This window comes from Phycodurus eques, chromosome 14 (assembly GCF_024500275.1).
Source record: "Phycodurus eques isolate BA_2022a chromosome 14, UOR_Pequ_1.1, whole genome shotgun sequence".
In the NCBI taxonomy this organism is placed as follows: domain Eukaryota; kingdom Metazoa; phylum Chordata; class Actinopteri; order Syngnathiformes; family Syngnathidae; genus Phycodurus; species Phycodurus eques.
Genome location: NC_084538.1, coordinates 9,029,265 through 9,047,912, shown reverse-complemented (window position 1 = coordinate 9,047,912; position 18,648 = coordinate 9,029,265). Strand labels below are relative to the sequence as shown.

The window sequence follows — 18,648 nt, the reverse complement described above, 5'->3', positions numbered from 1 at the left end:
TTGTCCGGATCATCCTCGTCATTTTATGCAGAAAGGACATTCATCTGTACAAATATACATATTCATCCATCCATTTTCTGTAGCACTTATCCTCATTCGCGATCGTGGGTGAGCTGGAGCACATTTAGACAAACAGTTGGGTACACTGTAGTGTTTTTTTTGTTTGTTTTTTTTTTTAGTTATGTATACAGGGAACCCCAGCTACTAGCGAGGGATAGGTATTGAGCCCAACTGTCAATAATTGATGCTCCCTATTAATTGGCATAAAAGATCGGGAGGGAGGAAGCAGGGGATCGGGTCATAAAAATGCAAATGAGCAGGAGTTCATTGAAGGAGTTTAGTTGAAAAAGCCAAGGGTTTGAGTCCAAAAAAGTGGAAGCGCTGGATAAGTTCCCAAAAAATAAAATCTGTGAATAAGTGAATTTGCAAATGTCAAACCGTTAATATGTGGGGATCCACTGTATTTATGATCCCTTGTATTTGTTTTCCCCAGTGCATCTGTGTGGGCACGACCATTTTTGCGTGTTGTCAGATGGCATCTGTGGGAACTCCTTTGAGGCATGTTTCTACATCTGATATTGGAAATGCCTGACTTCCCAGGTTTCTCGAATACGGCATGTTTGGATCAGTTTGGTCAGGAAGAACTTCAAATCCTCGGCCGAACACTGGTGACCTTTTTGCCTCACAATTGTTCCTCAGCATGAATTGACAGAATTCTTGTCAGTTCCCACGTCTGTCCCAATATTTATGACGCGATATTCTATCATGGCATATGTGGAGTAGCAAAGTGCACGTTCCCCCAGTGCCTGAAGGTAAATCTGCTTAACATGCACATATATTTCATTTTGATAGCGGTCCCCTGCAAGGATTCAACTACTAGGTCATAGTTACACGTCGGTAACATGACTGATGGGCATCATGGAAATTCTGCCACATCTGTTCAGCGGAGTTCACCCAGCTAAATGGTTCCATCTCCACTCGCTGTGGAATCGCTGACCTGCACAAAGTCTACAAGACGGTCGTATTTTCGTGTGACACATCAAACGCACAAAACACTTATTGATTGATTGCCTTCCGTTGCTGTGTAGCACATATCGTAGAAATACTACGCTTGTACTGCTTCGCCAATTCACGCTACATTGCTGTAGCTTCCTCACTCTGCGTTATTTGCATAACCGCTGTTGATCACGACTGGCCACTTACGTGGATTTGCTGATATATTTTTATATCCCAGAATAGCCCAAACAGTAAAGTATTTTAAAAGGCTTTAGGTAAGAAACCGACAATGATGTCATAGTGGCTCGTTTGTTGTTGTACTAGAGTGGCCCCAACCACCGCAGACAAATTCTGTGTGTGCTTTCAAAATACTTGGCCAATAAAGACGATTCTGATTCCAAAAGGTTCATATAGTTGTTCTTGCCACCGTTTATTGGCACAGTGTGGCTGTTCTCGGCAGGTTAAATGCTGATCAGAGCAAGTTGATTGCAGTCATACATGGGTGACATCTGCCCACAGCCCACTGGGACTCGCTGACCCTGATCTCCTGACCCAGTTATGCCCCCATATGGACCTACATGGTGCAATTCCTACATAGTGTATAGCTTGTCTATTTGTATTCTATACTCATACATACACATTTTTAAAAAGTGCTCCCTGGGACAACCACTGGTTTGTGCACGACCATTTTTAGGCCTAATTTTTGACTTGGTTTCATTTGTTGAACAAATTAGCTTCAGAGTATATACCATGTGTTGCTTCCTTTCTTTTTGAAAAATCAATTAATTTGAATACATTTCATACATAAATTTACAATATTGTTTTTCAATGTTAAATTCATATACATAAAAAAAAATAGTATTTATATTTTTCATTTATTACAAATGAAGACGTTAAAACCTTGGGGGGAATAAATTTAATTATTTATTTTATTAAAATGGACCGATCTTTAAAATGTCACATTTATGTTATGTTTAAATTTACACACGTGCGCACACACACATATATATATATCCATCCATTTTCAACGCCGCTTATCCTGGTTAGGGTCGCGGGGCGCTGGAGCCTATCCCAGCTGACTTCGGGCGAAAGGCGGACAACACCCTGAACTGGTCGCCAGTCAGTCGCAGGGCACATATACCAACCATTTGCACTCACATTCACACCGTCACTGAGTGGGAACTGAAGCCACGCTGCCCGCACCAAAGTCAGGCGAGTGTACCACCACACCATCAATGACCACACATATATATATATATATATATATATTTTTTTTTTTTTATTATTATTTTTTTTTTTAAATAGTCGAATGAATTAATTGTATTAATAGTTTGTTTAATCTCATTTTACCATAATAAATATACGTTTCTCTGCATTTTATTTCAAGAGTATGAATGTAAATGTAGAATTAAACAAAATAAAAAGGGTAATTAAATGAATTAATTTAATATAAAGAAACCCATTTTTTAATCAAATTTTGCAATGGTACACTTAAAATGTAATGAAAATATTATGTCACTATCATTTTCAAAAATAATCAAATAGATTTAATAGTAATAGAAATAATCTTCATAATAAATGCAATTTATTTTAATTTAAATTTTAAAATCTATATATTTAAATAATAAATATAGTAATTAACTTCATTAATACTTTCATTTATAAAAATTTTTTACATGTATATATTTGATTAATTCACTCATTTCAATACTTTTAATCAAGTTTAATCAATTTATTTATGCATCATCAATGTGTCAATTCTTATTCAAATGTACTTGAAAGAAGATCTAGCAATAATCAGCACAGTATTCCACGTTTGCTAGAACAAAAACTGTCGCCAGGATGTTACACACGGAAGAAGCACCTTGGCAGAGGTCAAACAGCCCACTACAAATGTTGCTAGCTACGGTGCAAACTGCGCCAAAGTTATCGTCTGTGAGATACTAAATGTGTGGAAAGCAGCTGCATTCACTCTCACGTGAACTTTCTCACAGAAACGCTCTTGCACACATAATCACGCACTCTCACTCACACACTCACTTTTACTCTCTCTCTCTCTTTCTCACACACAATCTCACATGCAGACACATTCCGTGTCAGCAAAAATGACACCTTAGTACCCATCCATCCATTTTCTGAGCCGCTTCTCCTCACTAGGGTCGCGGGCATGCTGGAGCCTATCCCAGCTGTCATCGGGCAGGAGGCGGGGTACACCCTGAACTGGTTGCCAGCCAATCGCAGGGCACAGACAAACAAACAACCATTCACACTCACAGTCATGCCTACGGGCAATTTAGAGTCTCCAATTAATGCATGTTTTTGGGATGTGGGAGAAAACCGGAGTACCCGGAGAAAACCCACACAGGCACGGGGAGAACATGCAAACTCCACACAGGCGGGGACGGGGATTGAACCCCGCACCTCAGAACTGTGAGGCTGACGCTCTAACCAGTCGGCCACCGTGCCGCCACCTTAGTACCCATCACTACAAATGAAAAAAAGACAGCAAACTCAAATTTCAATCAAATTCAAAGAGTCACTCAGGGAGTGCCTTTAATCTCGATGATGCTGCAACAATTCAACGGCTTGACTCTGATGTCTTTCATGTGCAACGAAACGTCTCTTTTTCCACATTTCACTTGTAGCCCCGGACAACAGCTCATATTTGACACAATAACCACAGACGAATCCTTCATAATAGCAATGCCTGATACGATATTATCATGCCAGATAGCAAGGATATGAAGCGATAGTTGATCCACTCTCCTCCAAAAATATTAGAATAGTCAGGACTGAAAACATTTAGTTTTGAGACCAACAGTTCATCTCTTATTCCCTGATGAACAACTTAGAAGACAGCATTATTTGTCAAATTTTGGGTGAGCAAGAAGTATTGGAAAATACTTACAATAGACAAAGTGAAAAAGACTCAATATTTAGATGTAAATCCTTTGCTGGCAATAATTTGTCAATTGCGACTTCCTACTGTCTCCTCTGTAGCAGGTAAAATGTAGCCGCTACAGAAGTGGTTTCTAATGGTTTTGCATTGAAGTACAGCCTCACAAAATACTTAGCGCTCCAAGTACAACCAGTGTGACCAACTGTGAAAAACAAAATCGTAGTAGGCCAAAGTCTTCATAAAAAACGAGGCAAAGGTTTTATTCCTTATTCCTTTAATCTTTTACATACACTCTGTACAATATATTGTTGTTGGACACTCAATAGAGCTGGTATATACACACACACGCACATACTGTCTGTGTGTGTGTGTGTGTGTGTGTACATATATAAAATCTATTATGACACAATGGTCATAAGAGTTCAAAAGGACAAAAAGAAATCGACACACACATTATTTCACATTTGCCTAAATAAAAGATAATAAAGACTACTCTGTCATTAGGGTTTATCACATCAAAGCAGTAAAACTGGGCAAACTTGTCAGTTTAAAGGCAAATCTTGATTTCGATTTTGTATCTCGAAAAACCGAGTCATATGGCCCCACCATAAGTTGCACATGCGCAATCTGATGAGCGTCAACCCTGCATCAGACTGACATGTTCGTAATGCAATGAAGCATATTTGCAGTGTGGCATTTGCAGATTTTGGGGGAAATCTATCCTCTGTTATTTACATTTTTAAAAACTCACCTATTGGCTCTTTTATGCTCAGGCCAGTTACGTGTTGTATAAAAATATTGCTTTGGCGTCATCTGGTGGCAGCTTGGTGCGAAGCAACTATGTTGACGTGAGGGGAGGTAGCTTCATTTAGTCAGGCCCAAAAAAAAAAAAGAAGGCCTCTGCCGCCATCTTGTGGCTTATGTATGCATTTGCAAGCCTTTTTAGCTGTAGGCGTCAATTGCAGATTTTTTTTTCATCTTCATTTTCATTTTTGCCCCTGTACGGGGCAACCAAAATATTAGAAACAGCTCTCAACTTTGCACCACTATAAACAATCACAATTACAAACAATGTTAAAATGAACCAACCCCAAACAAAACTGAGCATGTTTAAGAGACAAAGCTCTTTTATTGGACCTAATCAGCCAATGCAGGTGTACCTAATGGTTTGGGGATATTTCCGCCTTTGCTGCTTCTGACGATCTATTTAACCTTTCACTTTTGGATTAAGACCGACTAAAAGGTTGTGATCTTTTGACAACATTCATTATGACAATGCAACGTGCAAATATCTTTTCAAGCAGACAGACAGCTTGTGAGTCATCGACTGAAGTGTGAAGCTGTCACTGCAAAAAAAAAAAAACATTTTTGATGTCTGCACTAAACCAAAAAAGAAATAATCACCCCAAAATGTTTCTTTACCAACTTTACTGGACTGGAAATGCCTAAATTATTGTGAAGGACAACTATTGGGTGCAGGAGCGAACAGATGAATGTACAAACGAGCATTAAAAAATATGGAAAATTCAAAAATATATATTGTATTACAAGAAGAAAGTTATATTTTACAAGGAAAAAATCTGTATATTTACGAGAAAATTTGTCATAATAAAGAGAGTATAGTATGGGTTACTTATAATATTTTTTCTTCTTCTTCTTCATTAAATTTTGACTTTAATCTTGTTATAAAATGTCTTCTAGCAATTATTTTCATCCCAAAAATTATGACATCATTCTCATTCGATTTTTTTTCTCAAAACGTTTTCCTCTCAAGAAAATGTTTATTCTCTCAAAAATAAAACAATATCAAATTAAAAAAATCTTTCTGAAAGTCAGGATTTTTGCAAAAACAAAAATAATGACACGATGAGAAATGGGTTTTGGGGGGGGAAACTATTTACAAGAAAAGAAAATATGATCTTATTAGACCACCTTGGGTTTAATAAAGGTTTTCCCTGTTAAATTTAAATTTACATTTTGCGGTACCATGACTTTTTAAGGGAAGAAATTTTAACTATTTTTTTTTTTAAAAAAAGGTTTGTGGAGTTTTTCTTGAAACTAAAAGTAAATGAAGTACAAGTTAATAAGTCGAGAAATCACTAAAACAATTATCTAAAAAGTCAGCTTTTTGCAGAAAAAAAAAAGAAATGTTGAAAAAAGAATTTTCTTGAAAAGAATCTCCAAAGAATACACATTTTTTTCTTAAAGTAACATGACTTTTTTTCCTCAAAAATATGATACTATTTGCCCAAGATTACAACTTTATTCTCGTTTTCTTTTCTGTTTTCAGTGTGGCATATACTCCTTTGTATAAATGTACTAAAACCCTGTTGACAGAAACAATGACATTATTTTTTATTCTTTTAAAATGTATTGAACTCATTTTGCTCCCTCAAGGGGAAATTCAATACACACTCTGTTGTTCACTTTTGTAAACGAGTGAAATGATGTTGAAAAACAGCCATCTTGTAGTTCTGTTGATACTAGAACATAAAAAATGAAATCCAGTGATAGCAGCCAAAGAAACAAAGCAGCACTCGTAGTCTCATCCGTGTGAGTCCTGCAACCACCGTCGCTTCCCGTCCGATTTTGTGATGAGAACATCAGCACCCCCACCTCATAAGCATTCCGTCACTTTGACCTTGTCGGCCCCCGACGGCCGGCCTCGTCTTCTGGCCATTTCTCAAGTGCTTCTTCTCCCCCTCAGATGATGTCGAGGACGTCACAGGGCACGAAGCCTCGCTTCTTGCCGCTCGCCACCCTGATGAAGCCGTTGCTCTCGCCCTCACTGCTCACACAAATCTGGTGAGAGAGGACAGGCACGAGTGACAACTAGGATACTTTACTTTTTCCAGTAGTATTACAGTTTGTCCAGCAGAGTGCGCTCTCACCCTTTTAGGACAGGCACGAGTGACAACTGGGATACTTTACTTTTTCTAGTATTGTTACAGTTTGTCCAGCAGAGTGCGCTCTCACCCTTTTGCTGACACTGTTAAACAGTGGTAGGAGCTCACAATTTCAAACAATTTTGTGGAAGGTTCCCACTACCTTAAAAAAAATAATAATAATAAAAAAAAAATTATAATAAAACAATATAATTCTAAGTTAGTGTATGACTCTGCTGCACAATCCAGATAAAAACGGTTCACTTTATTACAACTGGAAATGACAATGAAATGCTGTTGTGATGAGCACGATGCATTCCACGCGCATATTTGGAATATGTTTCATTTTATTATTATTATTATTTATTATTGTTATTATTATTATTTACATTTGGTACTTGGGCCTTCGGTTCTGACTCAATCCACCTTTTAACAACATCACTCACATCACAATTATAGAAACTATAAGTATACTACAATAGTTATAGTAACTATAATTTAAAAACGCACTGTAAGAGAACACGACTGTATCCCATAAATCATATATAGCAGTTCACAATCAATATCTGTGTAATAATATCACAAAAACATTGGGAAATGTAAATAAAATGCATCATACTCACCAGTGATGCTGTTTATGAAATGTATTAATCTGTGCAGATCTCTACAGACGTGTTTTGCTAGTTAAAATTGGCTCAGACCAAACAAGCAGAGGATGAAAAAATGCTCACATTATTGTGGGCCACCTTTGTGGCAAATCTGATTGGTTCAAAACACAGTCCCATTGCTGATATGGTTTATGTCATACCGCCCGGCACTCCTGAAGTTCCACCATAGATAAGAAAAAATAAATAAATAATTCTAAATTCCACATGAACATCATGGAAGAGAATAGAGTGTCGGGAGTAAATTATTATAATTTAATATAACAAATATTAGAATTTAGGTCAAAGTGTAGGTTCATACTTCTGATAGTGTGATTAGAGCAGTGAAGGCCTTGCTGACCCTGACTTTCCGCAACTGATTCCAATGCACGGGCACAATTAGACTGCAGTTGCTCTACCTCGTGGTGAGGTTAGTAAATTTCAAGTCCAAATCGAAGGAATTTTTTACCAATGCCGAGCTCTCAAGCGGCGTTACAAACACAAAAATGTTCCCGATCATTTTGTGTGACCTGTGTTCTCTTTAAGTGATCACGTTGCGTTCTCTGTTTTTTGGAACACGCCAATCTCGAGTTCTGTGGCTTCATGTTCCGCAGGGTGTTTGCTTACATGAAGTCTCCTCTAGAGTACGGCATAAGTATTGTGGGAAAAAGGGACGACTCATTAAAGTGTATGCATATTTGACGGATAAGTCATATGCGGGGGCCTAAAAAAAAATAGGATAGGAGCCACAGGATATCAAATGTTTGCTTGATATGCTCGAAAGGCTGATCATAAATGACACACTGGTTTGATGTGTGTGGACTTTCGAAACGTCAGTAAAGGTCACTGCTTCCTCAAATCCATCCATTTTCTGAGCCGCTTTTCCTCACTAGGGTCGCGGACGTGCTGGAGCCTATCCCTAGCCATCATCGGGCAGAAGGCGGGGTACACCCTGAACTGGTTGCCAGCCAATCGCAGGGCATATAGAAACAAACAACCATTCGCACTCACATTCATACCTACGGGCAATTTAGAGCTGTCAATTAACCTACCATTCATGTTTTTGGGATGTGGGAGGAAACCGGAGTGCCCGGAAAAAAACGACGCAGGTACGGGGAGAGCATGCAAACTCCACACAGGCGGTCCTCAGATCTGTGAGGCAGACGCTCTAAGCAGTCGCCCACAGTGCCGCCGTTTCCTCAAATCGTGACGTTTCATTTCACTCTGTGGCCAGTTATTCCGTACAAGCTAATAGAAATCATACAGTGGGATTTGGATTTGGTTTTCCCTATCAAAGCAAGAACCCTATTACAGTGAACCCCCGTATATTCCCGTTTTTGATTGGTTTTGTTTTCCAGAACCTATACTCCGTCATTCGATGTTTTGTAATAAGGCCGAAGCCATTTTTAATGTCTAATATATAAATTATACTTTGGCACCATCTTGTGGCATCCTGGTGCCAAGCAACTACCGTAAGTACCCTTTCTTATTCTGTTCTCTTATAGCCTGCAATACCAGGCTTTTCAGATTGTCTTTTATAGCTCATCCCCAGCCTCAAATAAAATTCAATCATACAACCGTCTTTTCCCACGGGGATTAGCCTTTGAGCCATGCCATCAATAGCAAAAATCTGCACGCAATTAAAAACTTCCCAAAAAACGTGTATAATTGCCTATGATGCTACAAGATGATGCCAAAGCCCTTCATGAAGTTCCTCAACTTACATCAACATAGTTTATTTGCGCCAAGATGTCACAAGAGGGTGCCAAAGCAATACTTAGATATTAGACATGTCCTTAGGCTGAGCACAAAAAAAGATGAACAGGTGAACAGAGGAAAGGTTCACAAATAGATAAATCTGCGAGCATGCAGGGCAGCTCTTTACAGCTACCTGTTCGTTTGTCTTTAGCCCCGGCCTCTACCTCTACTTTACCATTTCTTGGGAAGAGCTGTCGATTTGCTTACCCAACTGTCCAAAGTCACTTCGTGGTCACAAATTAGTATTTTTTATGCAACAAATTAGCATTTTGTGTGCATGTTATGGCCCAAATTTCTCCGTGTTGTGTATGCGGGTCCGTATCATAGAATTGTGCAGTTTTTTTCTTCGGTAGAAGTAACGAATACGAAAGAGTACCTGTCCCTCCTTCAGCATGATCTGGCCCTGCTCCCTGCAGCCGATGAACGTCCTGTTACACCGAAAAACCTGGTCTCCCGGCTGCAACGGATGAGCGAAGGATGCCGGGAAGAAACCGATTCTGTCCTCAATCACCCCCTGGAAAATATCAAACAGGTGGTAGGTGACACGCAAGTTGTTGTTCTTTTGTCGGCTTCAGCGTTATTGGCGTTGCTTGCAAAATTCTCCAAACAGGCCAGATGTCTGTGTTTATCCGCAGCCTGATGAGAAGCAGCGGTGTTAAATGCACAACGAGTTAGCTCATGGTCTGCTAGCAGCATGCCACCTCTGCACAGGCATCTTTTATCTCTCCTTTATTTGGATCCTGCACACAAAATATTCCCTTGTCTTTTCTGCTGCTATTATTTACTGCTCGGCTCATCAATCAATTCATTTCTTCCAAGTTCATTTAGTTGTGATTGGAGAAAAACACACACTCGCGCACATACCTTGGAAAAGCTCCAAAACAATTCATTCATCATAATAGGATCAAGAAGTCACGGTGTGTAAAGGTAATTTAATGCTTACCTTCCACCAATCAGCATTGGATTCATCAACTAGCAAAATTCTGTCTCCCACCCTGTAATAAAAGTCAAAACATAGGAGAAGTCAGCCAAAAATGCATTTGTTTTGCAAATTAATATAGTATTGGGTTAAATTAAACTGCCTTTTGTCATTTAATGAAATTAATTTCTGAGTTAAATGTACCACAATAAAATCGGACCACAATGGAATAGTGAGCTAGCATGCTAACTGCTAGGAAAGCTAGCTATGTTTTGATCTAATGTTTTTTATCTATTTTTCAAGGTTTGTGCATTATTCATTGCCAAATTAATGGGAAAATGCACTGATCCAAGTGCGTTTTGCTATTTAGTGAAATCAGTTTCAGAGCTACTACAATGAGATATTGAACTAGCATGTTCGCTGCTAGGAAAGTTACTTAGGCTATATAATAAGACGAAGCCCACTTCGTATAAAGTTTTAGATCATCAATTGTAACAGTGCCATAAATATTATTCTTCCTGGTCAATTGAAAGCATTGTTGCACCCATTATGATTAGCTAAGTGATATAAAACTGCAGTTTGTCACTTAATGAAATGGATGCAGCACAATGGAATCGTGAACTTGCGTGCTAGCTGCTAGGAAATGCTATTTTAGCTAAGCATAAGCTGATTTTTTTTTAGTGTTTTTCAAGATTAAGCCCACATTCTCTAAAGTTTTAAATGTTGATTTTTAACAGACATTTCAGTAGACGTTTCTCTTACTGGCCAATTGAAAGAAAATTCCACCCTTTTTCTCGTCATTGTGATTAGTTATTTTCACAGTATCTATAATCGCTCTGCCTTGTTAAAAACATTGTCATTTCTTTCAAATAAGAAAACGTAAGTGGGAGCAAAAAAATATATAACTTTAATCCAACAAGGGTTAAGGTAACAGCTAGGCTACAGCGTTTGCGATGAAAGTAGCTAGCATGATGATAAAAGGTGTTTATCATCATCATGTCATTCACACCAATCCGTTTTACTGCGAGGAATTTTTCTTTTCCAGGAAAATCGTGAATCACTGGACCGCATGTCTGTGTGTGCTGTAATTACAAGCATCTGCTCACAGTCATTGTTGGCAAAGTTTGATGCATTTTTTTAAAAAAAGGGGAAAAAAAGGAAGAAGAAAAGGAACAGCTCCACTGAGGAAAATGTGGGTTTTTATGTAATTTCCCCCATTTCCACCTCTTGTGATTGTTGGAGTGTGTCGTTATCCTGGTAATAATCACCGTTACTAAGAAAACAAAGTTCAGCGTGGGCAAGAAAACACATTTCCACATCTATAAGATGAAATGAACCAAGTGAGCATTAAAAAAAAAAGGATCTGGTGAATTATATATTTTTTTAAACAGTTGGACTTTTCAGTTCTCATCATCATTACAATCACCACATTGTCGAAGTAATCACATAATCAAGCAGGAGTAGAGTCATTTTCTCTCAACTGAAATTAATAATTATTTGATTAATGATTTTTTTCAACCTGAATTTCTGTGGCATGTGCTGATTAAAGCGGTCGATGGAACCCTTAAGACTAAGAGGAACGCACGGATCAGGCATCATACTGGGGAAGTGAATTATATAAGTGTGTACGTGCATTTATCTGTGTATGTGTGTGCGTACGCACTTGTGTGCGTCAGATAGAGTGCGCTCTCATGTCTTCAAAGAGTAATTTGGTCGGAACAGGAACAAATGGGTGCTTGAGATGAAGGACTCCACATGATGACTAGCGCATCGCTTGATGTCTTGAGAGCCTACTCCCAAGTGTGTTGCAGCGTGTAGTGGCGACAATAAGGCAGTCTGACACCCTTGCAGCGGAAAATGCAGCATACGCAAATGTTAATGACTGCACTGGAAAGTTCGAAATTTCAGAAGTTGGACTTCCTATTTGTGAACATACGGCAAATCAATATTATTATACAGTGAACTTACTGGCGGTTTGCTATTCACAAGTTCACCTAATTGTTTGTGTGTTTTTTGGGGTTTTTTTTCCTGTGGAACTTATCCTTAGGTATTTGCTGAAAACTTAGCTTCTTATGGTTTTTGTGCTTTTTCTGTAACACCCAAAGATGCCACCAAAGACCTGTCCAATGGGAAAGTAATAATTGGTGTCAAGGAAGTATTGTGCAAGACCGAGGTGGGTAGAGTAGCAAAATTGTACTCAAGTAAGAGTACTGCTGGAATAATAATACTGCAATAAAAGTAAAAAGTAATCCTCCAAATAATTACTTGAGTAAGAGGAACTATTCAGTCAGTGAAAAAAACCTCTGATTTCTTTTTCCAAACAGTATATGAATGTCAAACAGACAAAAATATAATATAATGCGCAATATGCAAATTCAAATATTGGCCACCAATATAACTTCAACACAATATATTTTTTCTATGAAATAACATACGCTAAGGTAATAATAATAATAATAATAAGTTAGTCATTATTACCTCTGCAAGGTAGCAAGGTCAATCATAAATATTAATGATTACTATGTACTTTATTATATTGAACTTCAACACAAGCAGGACATTGGCCAATTGGTAAGCACATTTGTCTCACAGTTCAGTGGTTGGGGGTTCAAATCCAGGCTCAGGCCTTCCATTGTGGCGTTTTTATGCGCTCCCTGTGCTTGTATGGGTTTGCTCTTGGTACTTCAGTCCCCCCCCCACACTCCAAAAACATGCATGTTAGGTTCTACAACTACTACTCCTCTTCTTTGCTGTCTAAAAATCAGTTAAGATGTTGTAAACCGGTACGTGTGTATCCAGCTTAATGAATCAATCGGACAAATTTTGGGCAAAATAAGACAACCAGAAGAGAATGTAGGGCATCACCATGACGCAACCAAAATGTCATCTGCAGTCCTGAGACAGCTGTTACACGTGCGAGTGACAGCGGATATTGTCATGGGTGCTGTGTGTGTGCAGGTGTGTTTATGGTGAGAGATTTGTCTCAAAATTATTTTCACAAATATATTTGTGATTTACACGTTTTTCAGATCCACAAATATATCAGCAATTTTGATGTGTTTTTTAATGTTGTGTGTCCATTTATCATGACCCATCATTTGTAAATATTTAATTCCGCTTGTGAATTGTTGTAGGTGCATTTGTAGATCAGCGGGCCTGTCCCTCCATCCGCTAGGTAGCAGTGTTGCTGTCTCCGTTGAGAGCATAGACTATAAAATAGATGATTGAGAGCTAGCCATTTTTATTATTTAAACACTGTAATAATAAGCTGATTTTTGTATCTCAAGGTCAATGTCAAGGTGCTTTTATTGTCAATTCTTCAATATGCGTAACACATACAAAGGGTTGAAATTACAGTATTCAAGGGTCTGCGGTGCTACAAAAGCTAAAAAGCTAAAAACTATGGTATATACAGTATAAAAAGTATTAATTGAATGTTCAAATATCAAAGATCAGGTGACGTGTGCAACATAGTCAAGGTCAGAGAACCAAGGCAAATAAGATGACAAAACCCCAACCCTGCAACCCTCAGTCTGGTGTGTGTGCGTGCGCGCACATGCGTGTGTGTGTGTGTGTGTGCGTGTGTGTGCGTGTGTGTGGGTGTTTGTGAGCATGTGTGAGCATGTGTTTGCATGTGCATGTGCATGTATGTGGGGCGTCAGAGTTCAGGTGGGCAGAGAACAGAAGAGGTAGTGGGGGCAAAGAGTTCAGATTCTTGACAGCCTGATGAATAAAGCTGTCTTTGAGTCAACTAGTCCTGGCTTACAGACTGCGCAGTCTCCTCCCTGATGGAAGCAGACTGAAGAGGCTGTGTGATGGATGGGTTGCATCCCCCACTATGCGGAGGGCTTTGCGGGTGAGGCAGGTGCTGTAAATGTCCTGCAGGGAGGGAAGAGAGGTTTCGATGATCTTCTCAGCTGCCCTCACTATGTGATGGAGAGTCTTGTGGCAGGATGTGATGCATGCTCCATACCACACAGTGATGCAGTTGGTGAGGATGCTCTCAGTGGTCCCTCTGTAGAACGAGCACATGATGGGGTCGGGGGTCTGTCACTTGCTGACAGATGAGGAAGCCGATTTATTTTTATTTTACTTACTTATGACGGGGCTGCCGGTTGTCCACCTTGTTCAGCCATGGTCAGTTTACCGTGGATTTCAGCAGGGTCGTCCCATAGATGTTGGATTCCACATAAAAATGACTTGGATGGAGGAACAGGCTTTCCCACAAATGGGAATACACAAGTTGATAAACTTGTGTGAGTGTGAACATCTTGAAAACTGCGTTACGTTTGTCTCAAAAATAAATGTGTGTGCCCGGTGATCCACAAACGCACTTTCAACAATTCCCAAGGAGAATTGAATATTCACAAATGATAAGTCATGATGAATGCACACAAAACATTTTTTAAAAAAACGTCTAAATCACGGATATATTCGTGGATATGAAAAACACGAAAACCGTGGATATATTTGTGGCTCTAAAAAAACATTGCCCATATCTGCTTGTGTGCATGTGCTCTGCACTAAAACTCTGGACCTCCTATGCCAATGGGAACGTATACTGTATAACCATATTAAATAGGATATCTATAAATGGGAAGGACTCTTCTTCTCTCCCTCCTCTGGGAAGACTGACCACTTGATACACCTTGAGACCACCAACATGTTGGTGAAACAGCAGGGACCAACATAAGGACTGTGACAGTTTGGTCTGAAGACACAAAAGAGGCGCTGCAAGGGACGATGTCACGACTGGTTTTATGTTTTTAAAGAGGTACATTTTTATTCAAATGGAATATTTTATTTTTATTATTGTGTTTAGTGTTGTATGTTAGATTTGTTATTATGTACAGGACTTTGTTTAATGAAAGTGCTCTATAAATAAAGTTATGCGTGAGTGCGTGCGTGCATGCGTGCATGTGTGTGCAAACATACCTCATGTCCAGATCATGGCTCTCCTGAGCAGTAAAACTGTACAAGGCCACGTAGGTGTTGAGCTGGACTGCATCTTCGTGAAGCTGGCTGTCTTCCAGCTAGACACACACAGACACACAGCAACAACAACACATGAGTCTGCTTTCAGAGGAGAATACAACACAGCACCTGAACACAACTACAACACAACCCCTGCTTACACTGAACCGGCTTAAAGTGAATGTAGCAAGCATAGCACACTTGATCAACCTCACCTGATTACGTTTTAAGAAAAACCAAGCAGTGAATTAGATGTTTCCCGTTAAATTTAGGTCACATACATTTTCATCTTCTAGCAAATTCAATTCAAATAAGATTTTAAAGAGATGTGGCTTTTCTAATCCTTTTAAAACATTTTAATGATTGAATTCCATGGGGCTACGGTGGATTTTTCATTGTACAAAGATGTTTTGTTTGCTGTGCAAATATCAGGACAAGTGGAAATTATGTGCGTTTATGTGCAGTACATACAGTATGGCATTCTTCCAATCATTTATGGTGGTACTTTCTTTTTGAGAGTTAAGGGTTAATGAAAGTGTAATTTTCAAAGCTCCCCTAGGGGTGAACCTTGTTAGACCACTGCAAAGTGACGATTATAGCTTGAAGTAGATTAATTGTCAATCACGTGTTTTGGCATTAATAACATGGGTGCTGCACTGAAATCAGGAGTTGGGCGGTCGGCGCAGCAAACTAGCGGCAGTGCGCCAAACATGTGAAAATATTTTACCAAAAAAGAGAGACGGGTAGCAAGGTCACTTGCAAAATATGCACTTCTGTCCTCGAATATAAAGTGACAAAACAAGGGCTATGAACGCCCATCTGTAAAGGCATTTGCTAACGCGAGCTGACGAACAGCAAAAATCCTCACATTAGTTTAGTTTTTCTATTTTTGTAAGTTATTTTATAACACTTTTTTATTGTTGCAGGAAATTTAAATTAAATGTAATCAAATTCATTGATTCCCAATGCAATCTTAGATGTGAATATGTGTGTGTGAATGATTGTCTGTGCATAAATTATACAAAACTTCTACTAGCAACATTTAAATAAAATTAAAATGAAATTGTCAATTACTCTTGATAGAAGAAAAATCCAAGGTAATATATTTGGAGCCTCCATGAACAAACTCACAATAAGTCTAAGTATAGCCTTGGCATTCACGACCTTGGCACACAGCCTTATGTTTACGTTATGCTGATAAACCGCGGAGCTGCGAAAGTTGAGCCGCAATCTGTTCCTTTGAATCCACCGTCAACACAAGTGTGGGAAGCAGGATCTAGGAAGTTAAAATGGGATGGGTGAGAGGTGCACAGGAAGTTGTCAGAGAAGTGTCGGCCCAATTAGCACCTGTGTGTTTTTTTTACTGTTGTCAGATCTATCACAGACACCTTGAGTGTGGAGCCTGCCTGGTACATATCACATTCCTTGAAAGGAAATGGTGCTTTTTGTGAAAAAAAAAACAAAAATGACAGTGAACTACAGAAAACACGCAGCTGGTAATTCTTCAAGATGCCTTTCCTTGAGGCGCAAGGTAGTAATGAAGCCATGTGTCATTCATAAGGACTGGCTGATCGATGAGTTAGAAGCAAGCGCAAGGCAAACTGACTGTGTGGTCTCTTGGGTCAGAAATAAAAATAATAATAAAAAAAACATCAAATGGCGAAAGTTTATTTGAGCTGACGAAGAGCTACTTGGCAGCCTTGATGCTGTTCAGGTTTGTACAGTGCAAGAGATAGCACAGTCCAAACTTAGCCCAGCTCTACTCGCCTTGGTTGATTTTTCACTTTAAAAAGTCAAGTCAAGTCAATGTACCCCTGTATTTGGAGAAGGAAAAGAACTCCATCAAAAATGAAGACAGAGGAACATTTTTGGCCCATGTTGTGATTTGAAATACTGTTAAAAACACAATTTTCCGCAGTTTTGTCAAAGTTCTGACTTTTTTTTTTTTTTTTTGCTGATTGTTTGAGTAAAATCATACCGTTGAATTGACAATCAGCGGTCGCTGCCATTTTCCAGCAGCGCCTCCATCTGTGTGTGCCTTAGCTAATGGACCTGTCGGAGAACGCGCTAACAACACGCTTCCAGCTGTGCTCGCCCCACTGAAGGCAGCACGATGCATTCAAGTCTCTACCCCTTTGAGTAGCGAATGGACAAATTGTGTGTTTGCCTTGTATGGTTATTTGTTCACGTTTATGTTTGCTCTAGTATCTGTGGTCTATTTTCCGCTGACAACAGAGATAAACATGCCAAACTAAAAAAGTAAGCAAAACAATGCACTCAAAACACTGAAAGCTCCTCCGCACATTCCATTAGGCAGAAAAAGATAAAGACGGGCATGCTTTTAAAGCTCCCGATAAGACTTCATCATTACCCCTCAGGAGTTGATAAGACATTCAAAGATTTTTTTTTTTTTTTTTTTTTGCTGCCTGACTTGAATTCTATCTACTGCAGAGAATAAAGTAGCAGAAGCCCTACAGATCCAAACAGTGAGGTCAAGGCTTGGCTCTGTCAGTGCAGGCCTGCCGTGCTTGTGTCAGCTCCAATTTGATTTGTTACCGCAGGAAAAAGAACTTTTCCCTTCATTTCCTGGGAACTGAAGCAGTCATGGCGGAGGGCATTCAAGACATGATGAGCTGTGTGATGCTGCATTTTTATACTCATCAGTTTTAGATCAAACCCATAGATTTTAATGTGCGCCCAGACATTTCTCACCTCAGAATTGTGGGGTGTTCTGTCTGGCTGATGGTGGTAGTGCTCAGCCCCGTTCTCAAGAACCGTGAAAACTGAGTGAAAATAAAATCACAATAAATAACATAAATGGGTAAAAATGATAGCTCACTCCACTAAATCCAAACACAAAAGAAAATAAATTAATTCAGGACTACTCAAATCATCTTTCCCTATCAAAATGAATGGAAATGCCAATAATCCATTCCAGCCTCCCAAAAAAAAAAAAATTAAAAAAATAAGGTTTGTAATGTGTTTTTAATAAGAAAAATAGCACTATAATATTGTACTTTATAAAAAATAAAAAAATACAGCAATGACATAATTAAATACAATGTAAAGAAGTCGACTCGACTATCACCACCTTAGCGTCGGCTACAAAAAATGTTAAGTCCTTCAACACCTGTTTTCCTGCACTAATGAATGCCTCTGATTGGGTCAGCACGTTACCCTTCACTACCCATTATTATGTCACTAAAATAACAAAACAAAAACAAAAAAAGGTAGGCACCAGTACTCAGGTCCCAATAATTTTTGTTTTCATTCGCAAAATGTGTCCACCTCAGCGGAAAAAAAGGGGGAAACCCGCATTTGATGGATCACAGAATCCTGACAGGACTCAGTGTTGGGAAGTTTTTCCACTGTCACTACACGGCTACTCACCATCATCGCTGTGTTTTCTTGACAGTGCCTGTCTGCTGCTGTGAGCCACCGCTTCCTCTGGAACATTATCCAAGTCGTTGGTCTGCAAAGAAAAACTGGTATGAATTCAACAATTCAATGAAATCAACCGTGTTTATTATTGTGGCTGTTGTTTGCAGTAGCGTAACTGCACTGCATCATATG

General features: G+C 39.1%; 1 protein-coding gene across 3 annotated transcripts in view; it reads right to left on the bottom strand.

Moving 5' to 3' along the window:
• Nucleotides 1–6,126: 6,126 nt before the first annotated feature.
• stac (SH3 and cysteine rich domain) overlaps nt 6,127–18,648 on the bottom strand; it is a 32,153-nt gene continuing 19,631 nt past the window's right edge. For 2 of the 3 annotated variants that reach the window (XM_061696318.1, XM_061696319.1), the window contains 6 exons: nt 18,466–18,547; nt 17,788–17,858; nt 15,037–15,134; nt 10,126–10,177; nt 9,559–9,696; nt 6,127–6,697 (listed from right to left, as the gene is read on the bottom strand). In XM_061696318.1, the coding sequence (XP_061552302.1) occupies nt 6,599–6,697; nt 9,559–9,696; nt 10,126–10,177; nt 15,037–15,134; nt 17,788–17,858; nt 18,466–18,547 (540 nt within the window). In that variant the 3' untranslated portion in view covers nt 6,127–6,598. Of the gene's footprint in view, nt 6,698–9,558; nt 9,697–10,125; nt 10,178–13,416; nt 14,117–14,198; nt 14,319–15,036; nt 15,135–17,787; nt 17,859–18,465; nt 18,548–18,648 lie in introns of those variants that run through there. The other variant, XM_061696320.1, reaches the window with a different exon arrangement.